The sequence below is a fragment of the Arachis hypogaea genome, chromosome 6, assembly GCF_003086295.3.
Source record: "Arachis hypogaea cultivar Tifrunner chromosome 6, arahy.Tifrunner.gnm2.J5K5, whole genome shotgun sequence".
Taxonomy (NCBI): Eukaryota; Viridiplantae; Streptophyta; class Magnoliopsida; order Fabales; family Fabaceae; genus Arachis; species Arachis hypogaea.
This window is the reverse complement of record NC_092041.1, coordinates 101,767,126-101,787,549: the sequence shown is the minus strand read 5'-3', so window position 1 is coordinate 101,787,549 and position 20,424 is coordinate 101,767,126. Positions and strand designations below refer to the sequence as shown.

The window sequence follows — 20,424 nt, the reverse complement described above, 5'->3', positions numbered from 1 at the left end:
CATAAAAATTTTGTAGATTTTCATTAATTTCTTTATCCCAATTCTTACAAGTATCTCTGGGTATGAATTTTTCGCTATCTCTAACGATAAACATAATTATAACTAACAAAGCGAAGAAAATCAAAATTTTACATAAAATTTTAAAAAAATAACTTAAATATATAAAACGTGAGATGGTAATAAATTTTAAATTGTATAAATATAATTATTTCACATATTTTGTTTATAAAGAAGATAAATTGTGTTATTTATCTCGTTTACAATAACAAAATAAGTAAAGAGAGTGAAAAGAGATCTAATATGTTAAAAGCATATAAATGTGAATATAAAATTTAATTTATTTATTTAAAAAATCCCTCACATTTACCTATGAGAAATGGCAAATGGCTAACCAAATCTATTCGGTGGAGTTATCCATTAATTTAGGGCTGCTATTAATAATGAACGGAAATGTTTGGTAACCAAATAAAATCAACCAAAAACAACCATAATTTACCTTATTTAACATTTATTAATTGTTGCGACAATTAATGAATGCAAATAAGGCAAGTTTCGACTGTTTTTTATCTCCATAGCATTATCCATAATGAAAAGTTCCATAAAACAAGTCATAAACCAACAAATAAAAATGAACCCCCAGTTCAAATTGGTTTCATAACAACTGAGAGTGTTATCTCAGTAAGAATCTTCTGGAACCAACAAAAAGCTTCAACAAGTTCTAGCTTTGTTGTCGGATTACAGAGATAAAAATGTATATGTTTCCAATACCAAATATTCCATTAAAATTCCCCCAAAGAAGACAGATATAAGGTGTAACCACTCATCAACCTTAGCTACTCCCAAAAAAATGGAAGTGCAAGTGAGTCACCATTTTCAACCAATCCATCATGTCCCATTTGCAGCATCCCATTGCAATGAAGGTTGGTTGTGTTAGCATCAAGAACTAATACTTGATGGCTACCAGGCTTATCAACCGCAGCATCGAATTGCTCGGTCCCTGAGGACGGAGACTGTGTTTGTGTTTGTATTGTTGACAGAAGATAGAGAGCACAACCTGCATCAAAACACCCAGGTTTGCCATCAGAAGGCAGCGGCTTCTTAAGGCCGAGCTTTGCAGTTGTTGATGGGGCAATGGTGCTGCCACAGATAGGCTGGTGGATTGGAGTTCCCGGCATTGCTGTGGATTCATTGAATGATTTTGGAACATTATCTTGCCAGAGAAGAAGCTCCTTGTCCTGCCTGTGCTTGTCGATTCGATATAGAAACCGGTGATGATCATACTCAGCTTTGGCTCCGGATATGGATGCAGCAGGCCACATGTTTCTCACAATAGGGTTTGCATACGGTTGAGGGTTACCAAAATGCAGGATCCTAGGTCCTAAAGTTGTACAAAGGAAAAAGACACTGCCACAATTAGACACTTATGAAAGGAAAGAAATATTGGCAAAATATTATATAATTATTTTAATTTTGATACATTGACACTGAATGACTATTTAAGACCAATAATTGAACCCCATTTGAAAACTACTCCATTTCAGAAGAAGTGTCTCTTTCACTTTTTGGATTCATTGAAAAATCAATGTATCTAACCAAAGAGAGTTATCTAGATACATTAATTTTTTAGGGAACCAACAAAATGAAAGAAAAACTTATTTTAAAACGGAGAGAGTATAAAAGAAGTTTCACATTCTGCCCTCATGTTTCTTCAGAACGGATAATTACTTGAATTTTATCATCGGATGTACCCAACAGTTATGATCAATACTAATCCTAGCATTTACTTCAGTTTAGCAAAAGGTTTTAAATTGTTTATGCTGAGCACCAAATTTTAATTCTAGTGTAATAGCTTCATATCACTAACCAGCGTAGAACTAAATAAGGAAATGAGTGAGATGACCAAGATTTCTTGTTTCTTTCTAATTCTCTATTAAGGTAACAAAACAACTCTTGACTATCTTCTGCTAGTTCCATCTTTTCATCTCATTTTTTACACAATCATTAAGTTAAAGATCAAAACACAGAACAGAAAGGCAGCTAAGTTGGAATAATCTAGGAGATACCACACACAAACCTTTGTAATTGTACATGAACTTCTCAGAACTCATGAGGAAAGATGGCGGCTGAGGTTTCCTCCGGCGCCTATTATGCCCATCAAGACGCTTCCGGCAACTCCTCTTAACCTCATCAAACTCCCCAAGTGAATGAAACCTACAACAACAAAATTGGCACCAACACAGCAACAACAACCAAACAATCAAACAAAGCCTTATCCTACCAGTTTCAGTCAGTTACTTGAATCAAAGTACTCCAAAACACCCCAATGATAAACCATATCCCACTTCAAACTATCTAAAACAAACAGTAGAAACTCAGTTGTAGTCAACTTCATATAAAATTGATAGCAGAGAGCCATTAAATGACAATTTAGTCAGACTTGTTAAATCATTTAGAGACTCTCAACTATGAACCTCATCACCAAAACAAACACAATTGAACAAATTCCCAACCAATGAGTTACTAATTTCATTTTCAACTTCAATTTCCATACCTGCTGCATTGTTGGCAAAACCTCTGCTGCTTTCCCCCAACCAACACAACCGGGGTTTTGGAGTGCTTCTCGCAGACCCTGTGACGCCTATGATACTCCCTGCAATCACTAAGATCAAAGCTGCATCCATCAACCAAACAAGACAAATTCTGTGGCCCATTTTGCAAACGGGATCTCTTTGCCGACGACGACGAAGACGACACAGTTCTTATTGATGATTCTTCTTCTTTCTTTTCCAAATCAGAGGCCTCACCGGCCAGGCGCAAATCAACTGAAGAAGCTTCTTCACTGTTACTATTCTTGTGAGAGGGGTCCAACTCAGATGCATCCCAAGCAAACTCTTTCCAATCCCAATCCATGGCTTTAGCCACCAGCAACAACACCACTTTGCTTCCACACACACACACACACTATGATGCTTTCTTCCTTTATATCTTCTTTAATATTTTTCTAAGATTCCAAACCTGAAAAGAAAAATACTCTCAAACAGGAATCAGAACTCATTAGTCATTACACACAAGGAAAAGCAGAACAAGGCTTTGACTTTTATGGAGGAAGGAAAAACCAAAGATAAGAAGAAAGTGGGTCAATGAACAAAAAAAACAAATAAATAAAGAAAAAGAACAAAGAGGATTGTGAATTGGGTTCTCAAAGGAAGCCAAGAGAATAAATACTCATGTCCCCAATTTTTTCTTTTATTTTCAATACATGTCATATATGCATTATCTAAAATAATCAATCAAATGAGAAAAGAAAAACAAATTAAGAAAATAAAATAAAAGGGAAAGTATTGGAAGATTAGATCATCCTGAAAGTAGTGACCACAAACATGATTAATGTCACCTCAAGCTCAAAGCAAGTTGGCCTTCAAGAGAGAGGGGTGTTGAAAAGAAATTAATGTCAATTTTTAAGGATTTTGTTGTTTTCTGTGATAGAAAAAAGTAATAATAACAATAATAATTATAAAAAAAGTTTGTAGCTCTTCATGACCAACTCCACCTACATAGTTTTTTGCTTTTAAAACTTACATCTCCCAAGTTTGAACAGATTGAGAGGCACAGAAGGCATGTTTGGAGTAGATAAGCAGAGAGGACTTGTGTTGAAGATTAGCTTACCAACTCAAAATTCAATGAGAGGTGGATGGGGTAAGGAAGAGGCTGAACCTAAATTAATTAACTACTTTGCTCTTGCCTCATCAAAATTATTCCTGGAGAACAGTGAGATCTGTTTCTTTGTTTTCCAAGATCACACTAAATTTGGTTTTTATGATAGTATCGATTTAACTCTTAAAATCTTTTAATATTATAATTTTAAATAAGTTTATTAATTTTACAAAATTTGTATTAAGTCTCACGATTTTACGATTTAAATCTTGTTAAAATTTTATGTTTTAAGTTCTTAATTTATTTTTTCGATTTCAAGTAAAATCTCAATTTTCTCTACGAGATTGGTTTTTATTAGTTAATCAATTTAATTTTTAAATTTAGTTAACATTTGTCATATTTTCTAAAACATTACTAATAAAAACCTTTTTAAAAAAACAAAAATATTATATACACATTATAAATCAAAGGTCAAATCAGTATTTATATATTTATATATTTATATTGATAATCTTTTTATTTTATTTTTCGTAAGATTCTATTCATAACGTATAAATAATAATAAAATATCAAATAAGAGAATAAGAACATTTTTAATAAACAAATTTATCATCAACTCTTTCTTTTAAATTATTTAATTAGCATGTAAATAATTAAAATGACAAATCTTATTGAAATTTTTTTAGTATAACTTAGAATTTTCTCAAGATTTATTGAATTTTTCTATTTATTTGTATTTTTTAAGAACAAAACTTGAATATACTCACTTTTAACACGTACTATCTTTTAATTATAAATTGACATAATTATTATAATAGTTCTTTTATCCCTTACATGAATAATTATTTAAATTTCTGAATTTAATTGGTTAAAGTACTTTATTAGTACATGCTTCTTAAACCCATAATTCATTTTTTAATAAAATATTTAGGCCTTAGTTTATCTTAAGAGTTCTTTCAAAATATTAAAAAAAGGATTAATTTCTTTTCTTGGACCACAGACACCAAAATAATAATAACAATAATAATTGTAATAATAATAATAATAAAGTTGGAAATTTTTCTAAATTTCATATATTTTAATCCAAGTTTTATTCGCCATATAGAGACATCACTAATTTTTCAACAAGAAGAAATCTCCAATGTGTCATATCATGTGATCTATCAAGTATATTTAAATATTGATCTAATATGCGACTTATATCCATAAAGATAAAAGGATACATTGATTTTGTATAACATCAATATCAAATAAAAATGATTAATGCTTGCTTCACTAAAGCTAATCTTTTATCACAAAAAATATTAACTAAATTATCGTCACAAATTTTTTAAAACAAATTTAAGCTAATGGCCCATAATTATTTAGCCCAAGAATTTAAAAGTTCCACTAGCGCATATATTTTATTTGGGTTGCGTTATTTATAGTAAGTTGTTCCTGATTCTAGCTTCTAGTTTTATTTATTTATAATTTCTTCTTTGGTGACGTTGTTGATTAAAGTAATGAATGAGACATAAATAATGGCGACTAGAATAACGCATTGGTGGTGGCAGCCTATGAAAAGTGACTGCAGCTTTATTTAGACTGTTTCGCTGCAACTTTACAGTCGATAAAAACAACAGGAATGGGACTACATATGGCAGCTAAGCCAGTTGCAACAACATGACATTTCAGCTTCTCAAAGTTTGAATTGAAACTATTCGTTGTTTATTTAGTTTCATTGCTTTGGAAATTTTTATGGTCCCAACCAACTAAGAAGCTCAGTAACTCGGCCCAATAGCTGTGTTTCAGTTTAACATAGACTCCTAAATAGACCCCTAACATTATGTGGTTAAAAAATTTTGATATGGAAATAAAATGAGTGATATACTTTAACATGGTAATTTTTGGTATTTTTTAAAATTGTGGGAGTACACAAATCGGACCCTCCGATTTGTGTTTAAAAAGTTAAAAAAATTCAGAGTAACACAAATCGGAGTGTTCAAAAATTTGAAAAAATTCAGAGTACACAAATCGGACCATGCGAGTTGTTTGATTTTAAAAATTTGATTAATAAATCACATGGTCCGACTTGTGGTTAGGCAAATATGAATTTCGGAAGCTAGAAAACGGACCCTCCGAGTTGTTTGTTGTTATCAATTTTTTTATGAAAGGAAGAACTCGCATGGTCCGAGTTCTATTCACTGACACCACATGACTGTAAAGCACCTGTATTCCCCACATCTGAGTCTAACACCACTTTTTCTTCTATATTCAAATTAAAAGGTGACATTATGTTTGGATGTTTGATACAAAATAAAAGGAAAGAAAATAAATGAAAAGAAAATAAAAAGAAAGAAAATAAGAGGAAAAATAATTTTTTTTATATTGTTTGGATGAAGAGAAAATAAAAGAAAAAAAATAAGAAGAAGAATTTTTTTGTTTGAATATAAAGAAAAATAAAAAGAGAAAAAATTATCATGGAGTAAAATTACTTTATTATCTTTACATATATTAATTTCACATAGAGAGTGAGTTAGGTATTTTGTTTTTTGTTGTTAAAAGGGTAAATATGAAATTTTAACAATTTTTGGCCTTCTCTCTTTAGTTTTCTTCCAAGCATTGAGAGAAAAAAATTATATGGACCCAATACCAATCTTTTTATTTTTCACTCATTTTCTCCTTTGTTCCAAACAATAAAAAATGGGTTTTTTCATCCATTTTCTTCTTTTTCATTTTTCTTCCTTTTAAAATCATTTAAACCAAACAATGACCAATAAGCTTTAATTCACATGGCATATCTCCCCCTCCCCACCTCAAAGGTCTCGAGTTCAACTCCTATCGACTGCAGTCGAGGAGAAAAAATTGGTAAGTGTGTGTTGTACCTAAGATTGAGGATTGTCCAATTCATCTAGGTATCTAGGATTGGAGGTTGTCCAATCCACCTGAACAAAAAACAAAAAAAATAAAATTCAGATCCGCAATAAATTAATTCTTGATCTGTCAAATCAAAAGATACTATAGTCAACTAAATTGTAAGATCTTTAATCAATTTGAGTTAGTTTAATAATATTATAAAAAATTAAAAAAATATAAAATAAATTTATAAGATAATTATAATTAGTAACCTCTATGTTTTTAAATAATCTTTATTTTGTAAATATATATTCATATAGATTTAAAAAAATCAAAAAATTATAGAGTAAAACCCTACACCGATTTCTAACTATTTCGCTAATCTCATTCCACTTCTGATCGATTAGAAAATGATATTACAGTCCCTAATGATTAACTCTGTCAGACATTCTACCCTCTTTGTTAATGTTTTCGTCCAGAGCTAACGGATTTTACCTACGTGTCACATTAGCTGATAACGTATCAAGGAACCATTTCAAAGGATAAAATGTCCCCTGCCATGTAACAATATGCTGCAATAAAATAGGATAATTAAACTCCTAAAAAAAATTTCAAGAGACACTTAAACCACTAATTGATTTAAACATAAACCTATAATGAACCATGAAATAGGACAAGTATCCCTAAATTTTAACAAGTCATTGTACCTGCTACTGCACTGGTTGTTGGCCTTAGTTGGTAATAGTCTTAGTTTCTTGATGTTGCTGCTGCTTCTTCTTCTTTGAGACATGTGCAAGAAAGGGTTGGTCTCGAATGATGTTACTTTCACCACTTTGATTGATGGACAATATAAATATGAAAAATTGATTTGGCCTAAAAGAATTTTCAAGTAATGGTGAATCAAGGCATTAGGCCGGATTTAATCACGTACAATGCGTTAATCATTTGCAATATTTGCGATTTAGAAAAAGTTAGGAAACTTGTGAATGAGATGAGTGAGATAGGTTTAAAATCTAACAAGATCACGTTCACAACACTAATAGATAGATATTGCAAAGATGGGGACATAAAATTTGTATTGAAAATCAAAAATAAAATGATGACAGGGATTGAACTTGATGAGGTAGCTTTTACTGCGCTCATATTAGAACTTTGCAGAAAAAAAATGAGAAGGAGGAGAAAGGAACTGAGGCTGCCGCCAACTTAGGCCAGCAACCAGTGCAGGAAATACAATGGCTTGTTGAAATTTAGGGATATTTGTCCTACTTCATGGTTCATTATGGATTTATGTGTCTACATTTAAATTAGTTAAGGGTTTAAGTGTCTCCTAAAATATTTTTAGGGTTTAATTGTCTTATTTTACTACAGCGTATTACTGACACGACAAAAAGTATTTTGTCCCTTGGAATGATTCCCTGACACGTCATTAACTAACATGATACGTAGATAAAATTCGTTAATTCTAAATGAAGACATTAATAAAAAGAGTAAAATGTCTAACAGAATTAATTGTTAAAAGCCACAATATTATTTTTTAATCGATACGAAATAAAATGAGAATCAGCAAAATGATTAAGGGTCGAATGAAAATTTACTCAAAATTATATAAAAGTTTGAAGAAGTGAAGATTTATTTTATAAAATTATCCTTAATAATTTTCCTATTTATTCGCTCTCTTCTACTATATTAATATTACGAATTATAATTAAGAAAAGATAACCAATGTAACGTTGCATAAATTTTCTAAATATATAATTATTTCTGAACAATAGAATTTCAAAAGTGAACAATTATTTGAGAAGGACAGAGAATTATATACTTTTTAGTATAATATTTGTATCAAAACAAAACTTTTGAAGTTTTAAGATTGAAAGTAGCGGTATAAATAGGTACGTGTAACTCAATTACTTGATCGAAATTGATTCGACCTGATTTAATTAGTTTGGTTTAAATATTCGTTCGAGAAGAAATCAGTGTAAGTTTAATATCTAATACTATAAGAAATGTGCTAAATATCATTTTTTTATTGACGCTTTCAGTTGTTCTACGGATAATAGATCTTATGTTTGGTAAATTTTGGAATATTTTGAAGAGTGGTTTTGATTGGTGCATTGAGAATTTGGATAAGAATTTTTGGTTCTCTAAATAAAGAAAAGAGGAGTAGTTATGTAATGAAATGTATTATGTTCACATTTCTGATTCAAATTTCCAGATTTTAGATCTGTGGTTGGTTAGGGAGTAGTACCTTAAGAAGGTCTACTCTCTTCTTCACTAGGTTTTGAATGGAAGCATTCTCTCCTACTACCCGGATGTGCAAGCGGGTTCAGTGGTAGGCTGAATTTAGTCCGGTGGGGCGGCTAAGATTTATTGTAACAACCTAGTTTTTGGATACATGAGACTTTTTTTAAAGAAGCGGAGTTTTTGAAAGTTTAGTAAAGGAAGCTCCTCTACTGTACCTCAACCTACATCATCCTTATGTCATCATTAAGTAAGAACCTTTTCTGAGATAACCTCGACGACACAATTGCGAAAAGCCTAATTTTTGAGCCGCTTCGATTAGGAGTTTTAGATTCTAGTTTTCGTCGTTAATCTCAATTTGACAAGCTAAACTCGACTCGTGAGAGAAGATAAATAATAATATAATATTATTATATTAATTGATCTGCTTTTGTTAAAAATGGGAGATAAGTTTAACCGGGCTCATAATCTACTGGTGCAGGTTAACACCAATACTCTCTTATGATTTTAGCAATGCTAATGCCTCATCATATATATTCTATTCTCATGTTAATTAATTATATTACTAGTGTCATCTATACTAGTAACTTAGATATTAATCTCTAGATGTGTTGTTAAGTGTGTTCTAATACATCTAATTTTAGTAATTATACACCTGAGATATTTTTCAACCACCTCCCTAACTAGTTAATCATCATCAAGCATGTTTTTTCCCCACCTCCAAGATACTCCAAGCTGCTCATTTCCATCTTGAATGGCCGAAAATAAGAGAGAAAGAAAAGAGAGAAAACTTTGAACATATAGAACTTCAAATCTTGATTTCTTCCAAACCAAAACTCAAATCAAAATTCCAAACCAATTAAAGTGATCCTCTCTTTTTCCTTTTCAAAATCATGTGATTTTTCATGGTTCAAATTCAGGTTTGGTGGCTACTCATTCCTTTGTTTGATTCAGTTTTGAGAGCCATGCTTAAAACTTGTGTTTTCTTGATGTTTTTTCATAGATCTCTTACGTAAGGTGACTTGTGGGCCAAGAAACTTCAATTTTCATCTCCTCGCCGTGGCAAGCAACGCCGTTGTTGCTGCCTTCAGCAAGCTTCTACAGTTTGGTTTCGCGATCTCTATCACTTCTAATAGGTAACTCTTCGTTCTTTTAGATCTACTTCATGCTCTAGTAGGAAGAAACAAAGAATGCTGGTTCTGTTTTTATTATTGTGTTTTCAACTTTCATTGATTTTTTGTGATGTTGTTGTTAGCTTGTTACTGCTGCATTTTCCGTTGTGTTATTTTTTTGCTTTAGATTTTATTTAGTTTGAGACCTAATATGTTCTATTGAACTGATTAATCTGCATCATTTGTCCGAAATTAGTACAAAACATGGCGTATGTGTATTTTCTGATGTAAGTGTTTGAATGATGGTTAAATGCAATAATACACAAAGCACTGCTAATCTGTTCCATGAATGTTGTGTTAATGTTTGAATGATGTAAGTGTGTATTTTGGCTTTCAATTTTTAATTTTCTTGCTGATGCAGAAGTATATAAAAGATCATAAAGGTGCTTGAACAATTTTTCTTCTGGATTGGAGGCTTTTGCCCTTCAGAAATTCTAAAGGTGATGCTTACTATCTAGTTAAATAAAAGATGTTGAGAAAGCTTTCTGATGAACGGATTTTTGACGGTTTAGAATTTCACTAATGAAATCTCGTTGCAAGTATAGTTTCTAAACCAACAATAATTCTTTCATACAAAAGATTGTTTGTCACAAGTAACAAACCCCTAATTTTATAAACCGAAGTATTCAAACCTCGGGTCGTTCTCCCTAGGAATTACAATAAAGTGTCTTGTTATTGGTTATGAGTTATTTTGGGGTTTTGGATAAGAAGCATGAAAAGTAAATGGCAATGAAAATAAACTAACAACTATAAAAGGCTCTTGGCAAGGTATGAAAATTAGAAGTCCTATCCTAGTTATCCTTCTCAATTGTGATGAGAATTGTTCATTGCTACCACTTAGTTAACCCTTGCTAAATAAAGGAAAGTCAAGTGGATGAATTGACTTGAGCCACAAGTCCTAGCCAACTCCCAAGGAAAGACTAGCTTTAGTGCACTCCAAACCAATTAGCAATCTCTCCAATTATCAATCAACAAAGGAATTAGATAACTCAAGTGTCACTAATTACTCTACCTAGGCCAAGAGGAACAAAATCTACACTAAAACTAAAAGAGACATTTCAACAAACACATAAAGTGCAATAGAAGTAATCATTATCAAATGCAAGAATTAAAGGAATCTACAACTACAAAAACAAGAGATCAACAACAGAAAAGCAAAGAAGACACATTTAGTATGAATTACCTCTTATTGAATTGGAAGAATGTAGAAGGAACAATACTAGATCTACAACAAAATATAAGAACAACATAAAGGAAATTACAACAAAAGAGTAGAAGAAGATGAATGTAGCAACAAAGAATTGAGAGGTAGAAGTGGAAGAAAGCAAAGATTAAAACATAGATCTAAGAACTAATCCTAATCCTAATCCTAGAGAGAAGTGAGAGCTTCTCTCTCTAGAAACTAACTCTAACTACTAAACTATGACTAATGGTAACTAACTTTTTTTTCCCTCTTCACTCCTTGGGTTAAATAGCATTAGAAATGAGTTGGATTGGACCCATAAGGCTTTAGAATTCGCTGGCCACGTTTTGCTTTAAGTGAACCAGGTGGCAGCAACGGCGCGTGCGCGTACTATGCACGTACGCGTCACCATGTGCAGTTCAACCATAACAAATCTTATATCGTTTCGAAGCCCCGGATGTTAGCTTTCCAACCCAACTGGAACCGCATCATTTGGACCTCTGTAGCTTAAGTTATGGTCATTTAAGTGTGAAGAGGTCGACTTGACAACTTTCCGGTTCTTTCATTTCTTCATGAGTTCTCCAACTTTTCATGCTTTCTTTCTTCATTCCCTTGATCCATCTTTGCCTCCTAAACCTTAAATCACTTAACAAACATATCAAGGCATCTAATGTAACACCCTACCACACTAAGCTTTACGCTTAAGTCGTAAAACGAAGGTGGTGAGGTATTACGACCTCTAAAATAAAATGAGTACATATAATAGCAGAAGAATTATGGTATGCTAGGAGCCTTGAAGAAAAGGGGGAAATAAAAAAATCGCACAATAAAGGCGCTACGCTCAAGGAACGAGTTAGCTTACGTGCTAAGAAAACCATAACTATTTAACACAAGATAACAGAAGTGGGAATAGAGTGCCAAAGATACATAATATCAAGCTCCTAACTCAGCCTGCGAAGTCAAGACTGGCCGGAGAATATTTACACATATATACATATATATCCAAAACCCAAAAGTACATATATACAATCCTGCCTCTCCATAAACCTCTAAGAGGATCAAAAAGAATAAGTCTTGCGGAGAGAAAGCTAAGTACATATATATACATCATATCATAACAAAATATCCCAGTAACCACTCCGCCTCAAGAGTCCAGACGCCTAACGAGATGCCTCTCGACCTGCATCTGAAAAACAACAACATAGTATGGAATGAGAACCGGAGGTTCTCAATATGGTAAAGGTGCCCGCATAGTTAATATAAAAGGTATCGGGAAAGCCAGAGGCATTCCTAGAACTTCGACACTCAGATTTCAACCTAAGAATTCAACTAAACCAGAAATTAGGTAAGTTGTCTAAGGTATTCTAATTCTGAATCTAACTTTAACCTAATAATTCACGTTCTGTCTCCTCTAATCCTCTGAATCACTGGTGGAACAACCCTCTCTCCTCACACCTTCGTCAAGAGGAATTTCTAAGAAAACATACACATACAATTCAAGCAAAGAAAACACAGATAGAGAAGCATTTATAGCAAGTAGAACAAGTAGTGGATAAGCAGAATTAAACAGTTAAGCAAACCAAAACAATGCACACTCAAGCAAACAAACAAATGCATATGATGTATGCCTGTCCTATGGCTGATGAGTCTCATCTGTCGGTTATACAGCCAACCCGACAAGTCCTGGTAGTTAACCATTGGACAGTCCCTCTGTGCGCGCATCCCCAAGCTCAATAATATTCCATGGAGTCAAACTCCAAGCTCAAATATAATATTCCATGGAGTCACACTCCAAGCTCAATAATATTCCATGGAGTTACACTCCAAGCTCAATAATATAGTATTCCATGGAGTTAAACTCCAAGCTCAATAATATAGTATTCCATGGAGACGAACTCCAAGCTCAAATATAATATTCAATATTAATATATATATGCATGCCCATGGGGGAATCCGGGGAGTTAAAGTGCCCGGTCACATCTTGCGACAGAGGGTCAACAAATAGTATCAAATACACAAGCCACATAATAATCTCTTTCCCTTTTAAAATGTTACCTCAAATCAAAACTCTAATTCTTAAAGAAATTTTGGCATTATCTCCTCTAAGACTCAAATTTTTGCCACCCTTCAAGGGTCCCAACTATCAACCAAACACCTCTCAGTCACTCAAATCATGTCCAGTAACAAATTATTTCATAATCAAACAAATACCAATATTAAATCTTTTCCCAAACTGACCAACTTCAACAGCAAATTATTAACAACAGCTGAACCACACATTCTATTCCATATACACAATCCATCAATTATACATTCAGTCCATTCCTATCTTAAGGTCTTCTAGCCTGAGTTTTCACGTGACATTAAATGTTAACTACGAGAAACCAAAACCATACCTTCGTACGGAATCAAAATATTCAAAGCTCTGGAGAAGCTTTCTAACCGAGCTATCGAAGAAGAAAACGTCCAGAATCGTCTATGCCTCCTAAAATTCCCGTTGGCCAAACCCAAAGAAAAGATGAACTATGTCACTGTCAACTTCCACTAATAAAAAATGGTACCAACGTGTAGAGGAGGAGGTTACGAATACTCTTACCGGATTAAATTTTTGATTGGAGTTACGGATTTCAAGAAATCGAAGCCGGAAGTTCGGAAGAGTTTATGTTTTTTTCTCTTCGTTACGTTCTTCCCTCTCCCTTTCGATATTCACGTGTATATATATATATATATATATATATATATATATATATATATATATATATATATATATATGACCGTCTTAGCTTTTTTTTTATTATTATTATGTATAAATTATAAACCGCCTTGGTCTCTCTATTATATAGATGCCATATATATATATATAACACATAACCTAATGCATAATGATAATAACAATATATATGTAACCTGATGCAAAATTTAAACCACCTTTTATCTCTTATGCTTTATAGCTAATAATAATAATAATAATAATAATAATAATACTAGCGATAGTAATGATGGTCATGTAATAATAATAATAATAATAAACGTAATAATAATAATAATAATAGTAATGCAATGAATATGATATATATATAAACTTATAATGCAATTTAATACTTACGGTAAGTATATATAATAATAATAATAATAATAATAATAATAATAATAATAATAATAATAATAATATAAATTTGATTAAATTTAAATTATTATAAAATTAGTTTAATTATTGATAATAAAAATAATTTTTTCTAAAAATAAAGAATTCTAATTCTATAAAATAAATTATAACTTATTTATATTTATATTTTTAAAACTGAGGGTCACTACATTCTACCCACCTTATAAAAATTTTCGCCCTCGAAAATTGATATAACATGGAAAAGATTCATACTAACGTAACTTCCCTTCTTAAACATGTCAAAGAAAAACAGAAAGATTTGACATGCTTTGTTTGTAAATCCAGGATATTCTTAAGTTCTGCCAATTCTAATGGTTCCACCTTTCGTAATACAATCGAAACTGGTTCAGTCTCTAACACTAAATCTATCACAACTTACTTTTTCTCTCGCCACCTAACCGGTTATCAAACAGATATTTCTATCGGCCTAAATTTCTAGTATGTATCTAAGTCCAAAACTACGCCCAATCTTTCTAGTCCTAAACTTCCATATCTGGTTATGTAACCTAAACGAAAGCGGGGTCCTAGCTCTATACAGAACAAATCCTTTCTACGCATTCGGTATCATACTTACCTCGATCCTGTCGTGGCCAACCCGTATCTGCGGCTCTCCCACGCGAACAATCCCTAGACATATGTCCCGGTGCTCCACATCGAAAACACATTCCCAGTCCGTACCTGCGCGGCTCTTCTGGAGTGGTCTCACCAAAGCCTTCCTGTAGCAGTGTCCACTTCATGGAGCAATCCTCAGCGAGCTGGCTCTTCTTAACCAACTCAGTGAAATTTGTTAACTTTTGTGGATACACATAATTAAAGATATCTCTCCTTAGTCCTTTCTCATACTGAGCACACTTCCATTCCTCATAATCAGCTGGATTTCCTTGACAAGTTTTTGAGAAATGGCACAGGTTGTCGAATTCACGGGTATAGTCGGCAACGGACATATCCTTTTGCTTCAGCTGCATTAACTCCAATTCCTTTGCAATGCGAAACGCATGCAAGAAATATCTCCCATAAAACTCTGTCTTGAATCCATGCCAAGAGACATCCGTTAACTCCACCTGCAAGGTATGACACAATTCTTGCCACCAATTCTGAGCATCTCCTTCCAACATATGAGTCACTATCTCTACTGACTGTACTTCAGGAACATGCTGAGTGTACAAAAACCTCTCCACTTCTCGAAACCACTGATCAGCCTCCAGGGCATTGGCGTTTCCGTTAAACCGAGGTGGACCACTCTTGAGGAAGTCAGTAAGGGTCATAGACCTATAGTATCGACTTACGTTACTTGTACTAGCACTAGGGTTTCCACCTGGACGTCCTTGCATTGGTTCAACCACGGGATTTCCTCTCTGAACACCTCGTTCGGATCCACGAGACGACATTTGGTCCCTGTTCACACCAAACAAGTGATATTAAGTTGATCAGTCTCAATATCGCAAGTTTAATGTTTCAAGTTCCAGATGCATGCTCATGAACATTTATGCCACATATATCAATCAGATATCCTAATAGCACATACACACACCCAGAGTATGCCCAGAAGCATAATCAGTCCATCCCTCAGGCTCTATAGGAACGAACTGCTCTGATACCATAATGTAACACCCTACCACACTAAGCTTTACGCTTAAGTCGTAAAACGAAGGTGGTGAGGTATTACGACCTCTAAAATAAAATGAGTACATATAATAGCAGAAGAATTATGGTATGCTAGGAGCCTTGAAGAAAAGGGGGAAATAAAAAAATCGCACAATAAAGGCGCTACGCTCAAGGAACGAGTTAGCTTACGTGCTAAGAAAACCATAACTATTTAACACAAGATAACAGAAGTGGGAATAGAGTGCCAAAGATACATAATATCAAGCTCCTAACTCAGCCTGCGAAGTCAAGACTGGCCGGAGAATATTTACACATATATACATATATATCCAAAACCCAAAAGTACATATATACAATCCTGCCTCTCCATAAACCTCTAAGAGGATCAAAAAGAATAAGTCTTGCGGAGAGAAAGCTAAGTACATATATATACATCATATCATAACAAAATATCCCAGTAACCACTCCGCCTCAAGAGTCCAGACGCCTAACGAGATGCCTCTCGACCTGCATCTGAAAAACAACAACATAGTATGGAATGAGAACCGGAGGTTCTCAATATGGTAAAGGTGCCCGCATAGTTAATATAAAAGGTATCGGGAAAGCCAGAGGCATTCCTAGAACTTCGACACTCAGATTTCAACCTAAGAATTCAACTAAACCAGAAATTAGGTAAGTTGTCTAAGGTATTCTAATTCTGAATCTAACTTTAACCTAATAATTCACGTTCTGTCTCCTCTAATCCTCTGAATCACTGGTGGAACAACCCTCTCTCCTCACACCTTCGTCAAGAGGAATTTCTAAGAAAACATACACATACAATTCAAGCAAAGAAAACACAGATAGAGAAGCATTTATAGCAAGTAGAACAAGTAGTGGATAAGCAGAATTAAACAGTTAAGCAAACCAAAACAATGCACACTCAAGCAAACAAACAAATGCATATGATGTATGCCTGTCCTATGGCTGATGAGTCTCATCTGTCGGTTATACAGCCAACCCGACAAGTCCTGGTAGTTAACCATTGGACAGTCCCTCTGTGCGCGCATCCCCAAGCTCAATAATATTCCATGGAGTCAAACTCCAAGCTCAAATATAATATTCCATGGAGTCACACTCCAAGCTCAATAATATTCCATGGAGTTACACTCCAAGCTCAATAATATAGTATTCCATGGAGTTAAACTCCAAGCTCAATAATATAGTATTCCATGGAGACGAACTCCAAGCTCAAATATAATATTCAATATTAATATATATATGCATGCCCATGGGGGAATCCGGGGAGTTAAAGTGCCCGGTCACATCTTGCGACAGAGGGTCAACAAATAGTATCAAATACACAAGCCACATAATAATCTCTTTCCCTTTTAAAATGTTACCTCAAATCAAAACTCTAATTCTTAAAGAAATTTTGGCATTATCTCCTCTAAGACTCAAATTTTTGCCACCCTTCAAGGGTCCCAACTATCAACCAAACACCTCTCAGTCACTCAAATCATGTCCAGTAACAAATTATTTCATAATCAAACAAATACCAATATTAAATCTTTTCCCAAACTGACCAACTTCAACAGCAAATTATTAACAACAGCTGAACCACACATTCTATTCCATATACACAATCCATCAATTATACATTCAGTCCATTCCTATCTTAAGGTCTTCTAGCTTGAGTTTTCACGTGACATTAAATGTTAACTACGAGAAACCAAAACCATACCTTCGTACGGAATCAAAATATTCAAAGCTCTGGAGAAGCTTTCTAACCGAGCTATCGAAGAAGAAAACGTCCAGAATCGTCTATGCCTCCTAAAATTCCCGTTGGCCAAACCCAAAGAAAAGATGAACTATGTCACTGTCAACTTCCACTAATAAAAAATGGTACCAACGTGTAGAGGAGGAGGTTACGAATACTCTTACCAGATTAAATTTTTGATTGGAGTTACGGATTTCAAGAAATCGAAGCCGGAAGTTCGGAAGAGTTTATGTTTTTTTCTCTTCGTTACGTTCTTCCCTCTCCCTTTCGATATTCACGTATATATGTATATATATATATATATATATATATATATATATATATATATATATATATATATATATATATATATATATATGACCGTCTTAGCTTTTTTTTTTATTATTATTATGTATAAATTATAAACCGCCTTGGTCTCTCTATTATATAGATGCCATATATATATATATATAACACATAACCTAATGCATAATGATAATAACAATATATATGTAACCTGATGCAAAATTTAAACCACCTTTTATCTCTTATGCTTTATAGCTAATAATAATAATAATAATAATAATAATAATAATAATAGCGATAGTAATGATGGTGATGTAATAATAATAATAATAATAATAAACGTAATAATAATAATAATAATAGTAATGCAATGAATATGATATATATATAAACTTATAATGCAATTTAATACTTACGGTAAGTATATATAATAATAATAATAATAATAATAATAATAATAATAATAATAATAATAATAATAATATAAATTTGATTAAATTTAAATTATTATAAAATTAGTTTAATTATTGATAATAAAAATAATTTTTTCTAAAAATAAAGAATTCTAATTCTATAAAATAAATTATAACTTATTTATATTTATATTTTTAAAACTGAGGGTCACTACATCTAATGGAATGAAGGTGAATTAAATTTATTTATTTTAAGACCTAAAAAGCATGTTTTCACTCTTAAGCACAATTAAAGGAGAACATACAAAACCATGCTATTTCATTGAATAAATGTGGGTAAAATGTGATAAAATCCCCAAAAATCAATACAAGATAAACCCTACAAATGGGGTTTATCACTTTCTCATTGTGAGTGAGAGCACCAGCTTTGCATGTAAATGGTGATATGATGCATTATTAATAATTAAAAAAAAAACGTTTTGATTGCATATCTGGTCCCTAGGATTGAAACCATGACAGAGCAACAAAGGTAAGACATAAGAAACCTTGGAAAATCTTGTTAGCAAACAGAAGATGCTCTTTCACAAGGCATGGACAAACTTCAACAAATGGTTTTAGAATCTATAGCAGTAGGACAACCTGAAGAACAAACTAACACTCCAAACATGTCTACTAAAGTGGAGAGATTGGCAGGTCTAGTGAGCTTTGTGAACCAAGTAAGAAATTTACTTCACTTTCTTGAATGAAAAGCCGTTAGTTATATTCAATTTAACTTCCACCGGTTTATTATTTTACCGCTGTGTCAATGACATCAATGATTGAACATAATTCTGCAATAAAGAATTACTCAATTTGATTTCAACAAATTTATTTTAGAAGTGATGAAACTAGGAAATAATATAGTGTTGTTCCAACTCATGTTACTTAAAGAAACAGAAAACAAACAAAAGAAGGAAATGAAACATCTTCATTCACTAACTTGAAGATTGAGCACAAGAAAATTGAAGGAAGCTTTACTTTGTTGACATTTTCACAGCCTTTGCTTCACGTGACAAAATATTTCTCAAGGGCAGGGATACTTCTGAGCTTGCTGTAGTCTATTCATCTTACATATCAAAACTGTTATCTAGATATAGAGGATCCAACAATATTGGAGCATTGATTATAGAACCAGGCAAGAATTTTATGAGCTTGCATAATTTGAAGTCCTCTTTTAATTCCAAACTCTCCTCTTTTCCCTCTAATAATCTTATCTATTGATATTACTTTCTCCAATGAATAAATATGAATGAGAAAAATAGAACAAGAATCAGTTACTCACTTAACACACATCAGCGTGATAATATATTAGAGTTATGCTCACATTAATGCAATTTTCTGTGTAAGGAAAATATTGCGTATGGTCTCTACTCTCTAGATCTTCCAAAAAGCAAAAGTTTCTTGCTTTTCTATCTTGGTTTCTTAGGATGTTTTCATTCTTTAGTTGTTCCATTGTCTATTTAGATTTCTAAATTAAAATAGTTGCACCTACTTCCCTAAATTTCTATAATCTCATTTGGATCTGAACTTTTCTTTAGTTATACAAGGTGCTGGAGGAATGCATATGGTTGGTCCATTATTTCAGCGAGTACTTGTTAATGAGTGTTGGAGTAGAAATATTCCGATTATCTTTGATGAGATTTTATAGTCTATTTTATTTTTATGCTACCAGGATTTATAGTTAATTTAAAATTTAATATTTAGGTTTAAAACGTTGATAAGTATTAGTTAAAAAATATTATAAATATAAAGTAAATATTGATTTTGTAAGCTTTTATGTATTTAATGTATTGAAAAAACTAAAATTTTCTTTGTTTAATTTACTTCCTTTACTAATACTCTTAATTCACTTTTTAGTCAAATGATAGATAACTATACAGCAAATTTGTAAGGATAAAAATTAAAAACTTTGGGTTATTAGCTAACCTTTATAATTATATACGCACGATTATATTTAAGTTACTAAAAATTTTATTGACAACTATGATTTTCCTATAGCAGGAGGGTATGATAAAGCTGATTCATTTTTCTCTACATTCTTTTTATATATTTTTTTATTATTTTTATTTTTCAGT

At 32.6% G+C, this 20,424-nt stretch overlaps 1 protein-coding gene across 2 annotated transcripts; it reads right to left on the bottom strand.

Annotated features, from left to right (window-relative positions):
* Positions 1-623: 623 nt before the first annotated feature.
* LOC112697180 (teosinte glume architecture 1) lies at positions 624-3,780 on the bottom strand. 2 transcript variants are annotated; one of them, XM_025750251.3, is made up of 4 exons: positions 3,667-3,780; positions 2,552-3,015; positions 2,075-2,211; positions 624-1,378 (listed from the first exon to the last, which is right to left on the bottom strand). In XM_025750251.3, exons 2-4 carry the CDS (start codon positions 2,908-2,910, stop codon positions 834-836), a joined length of 1,041 nt encoding a protein of 346 aa, XP_025606036.1. In that variant the 5' UTR covers positions 2,911-3,015; positions 3,667-3,780; the 3' UTR covers positions 624-833. The 2 variants fall into 2 exon arrangements, with proteins under 2 accessions (XP_025606036.1, XP_025606035.1); XM_025750250.3 differs by having other exon boundaries at positions 3,580-3,732.
* Between the last annotated feature and the right edge of the window lie 16,644 nt (positions 3,781-20,424).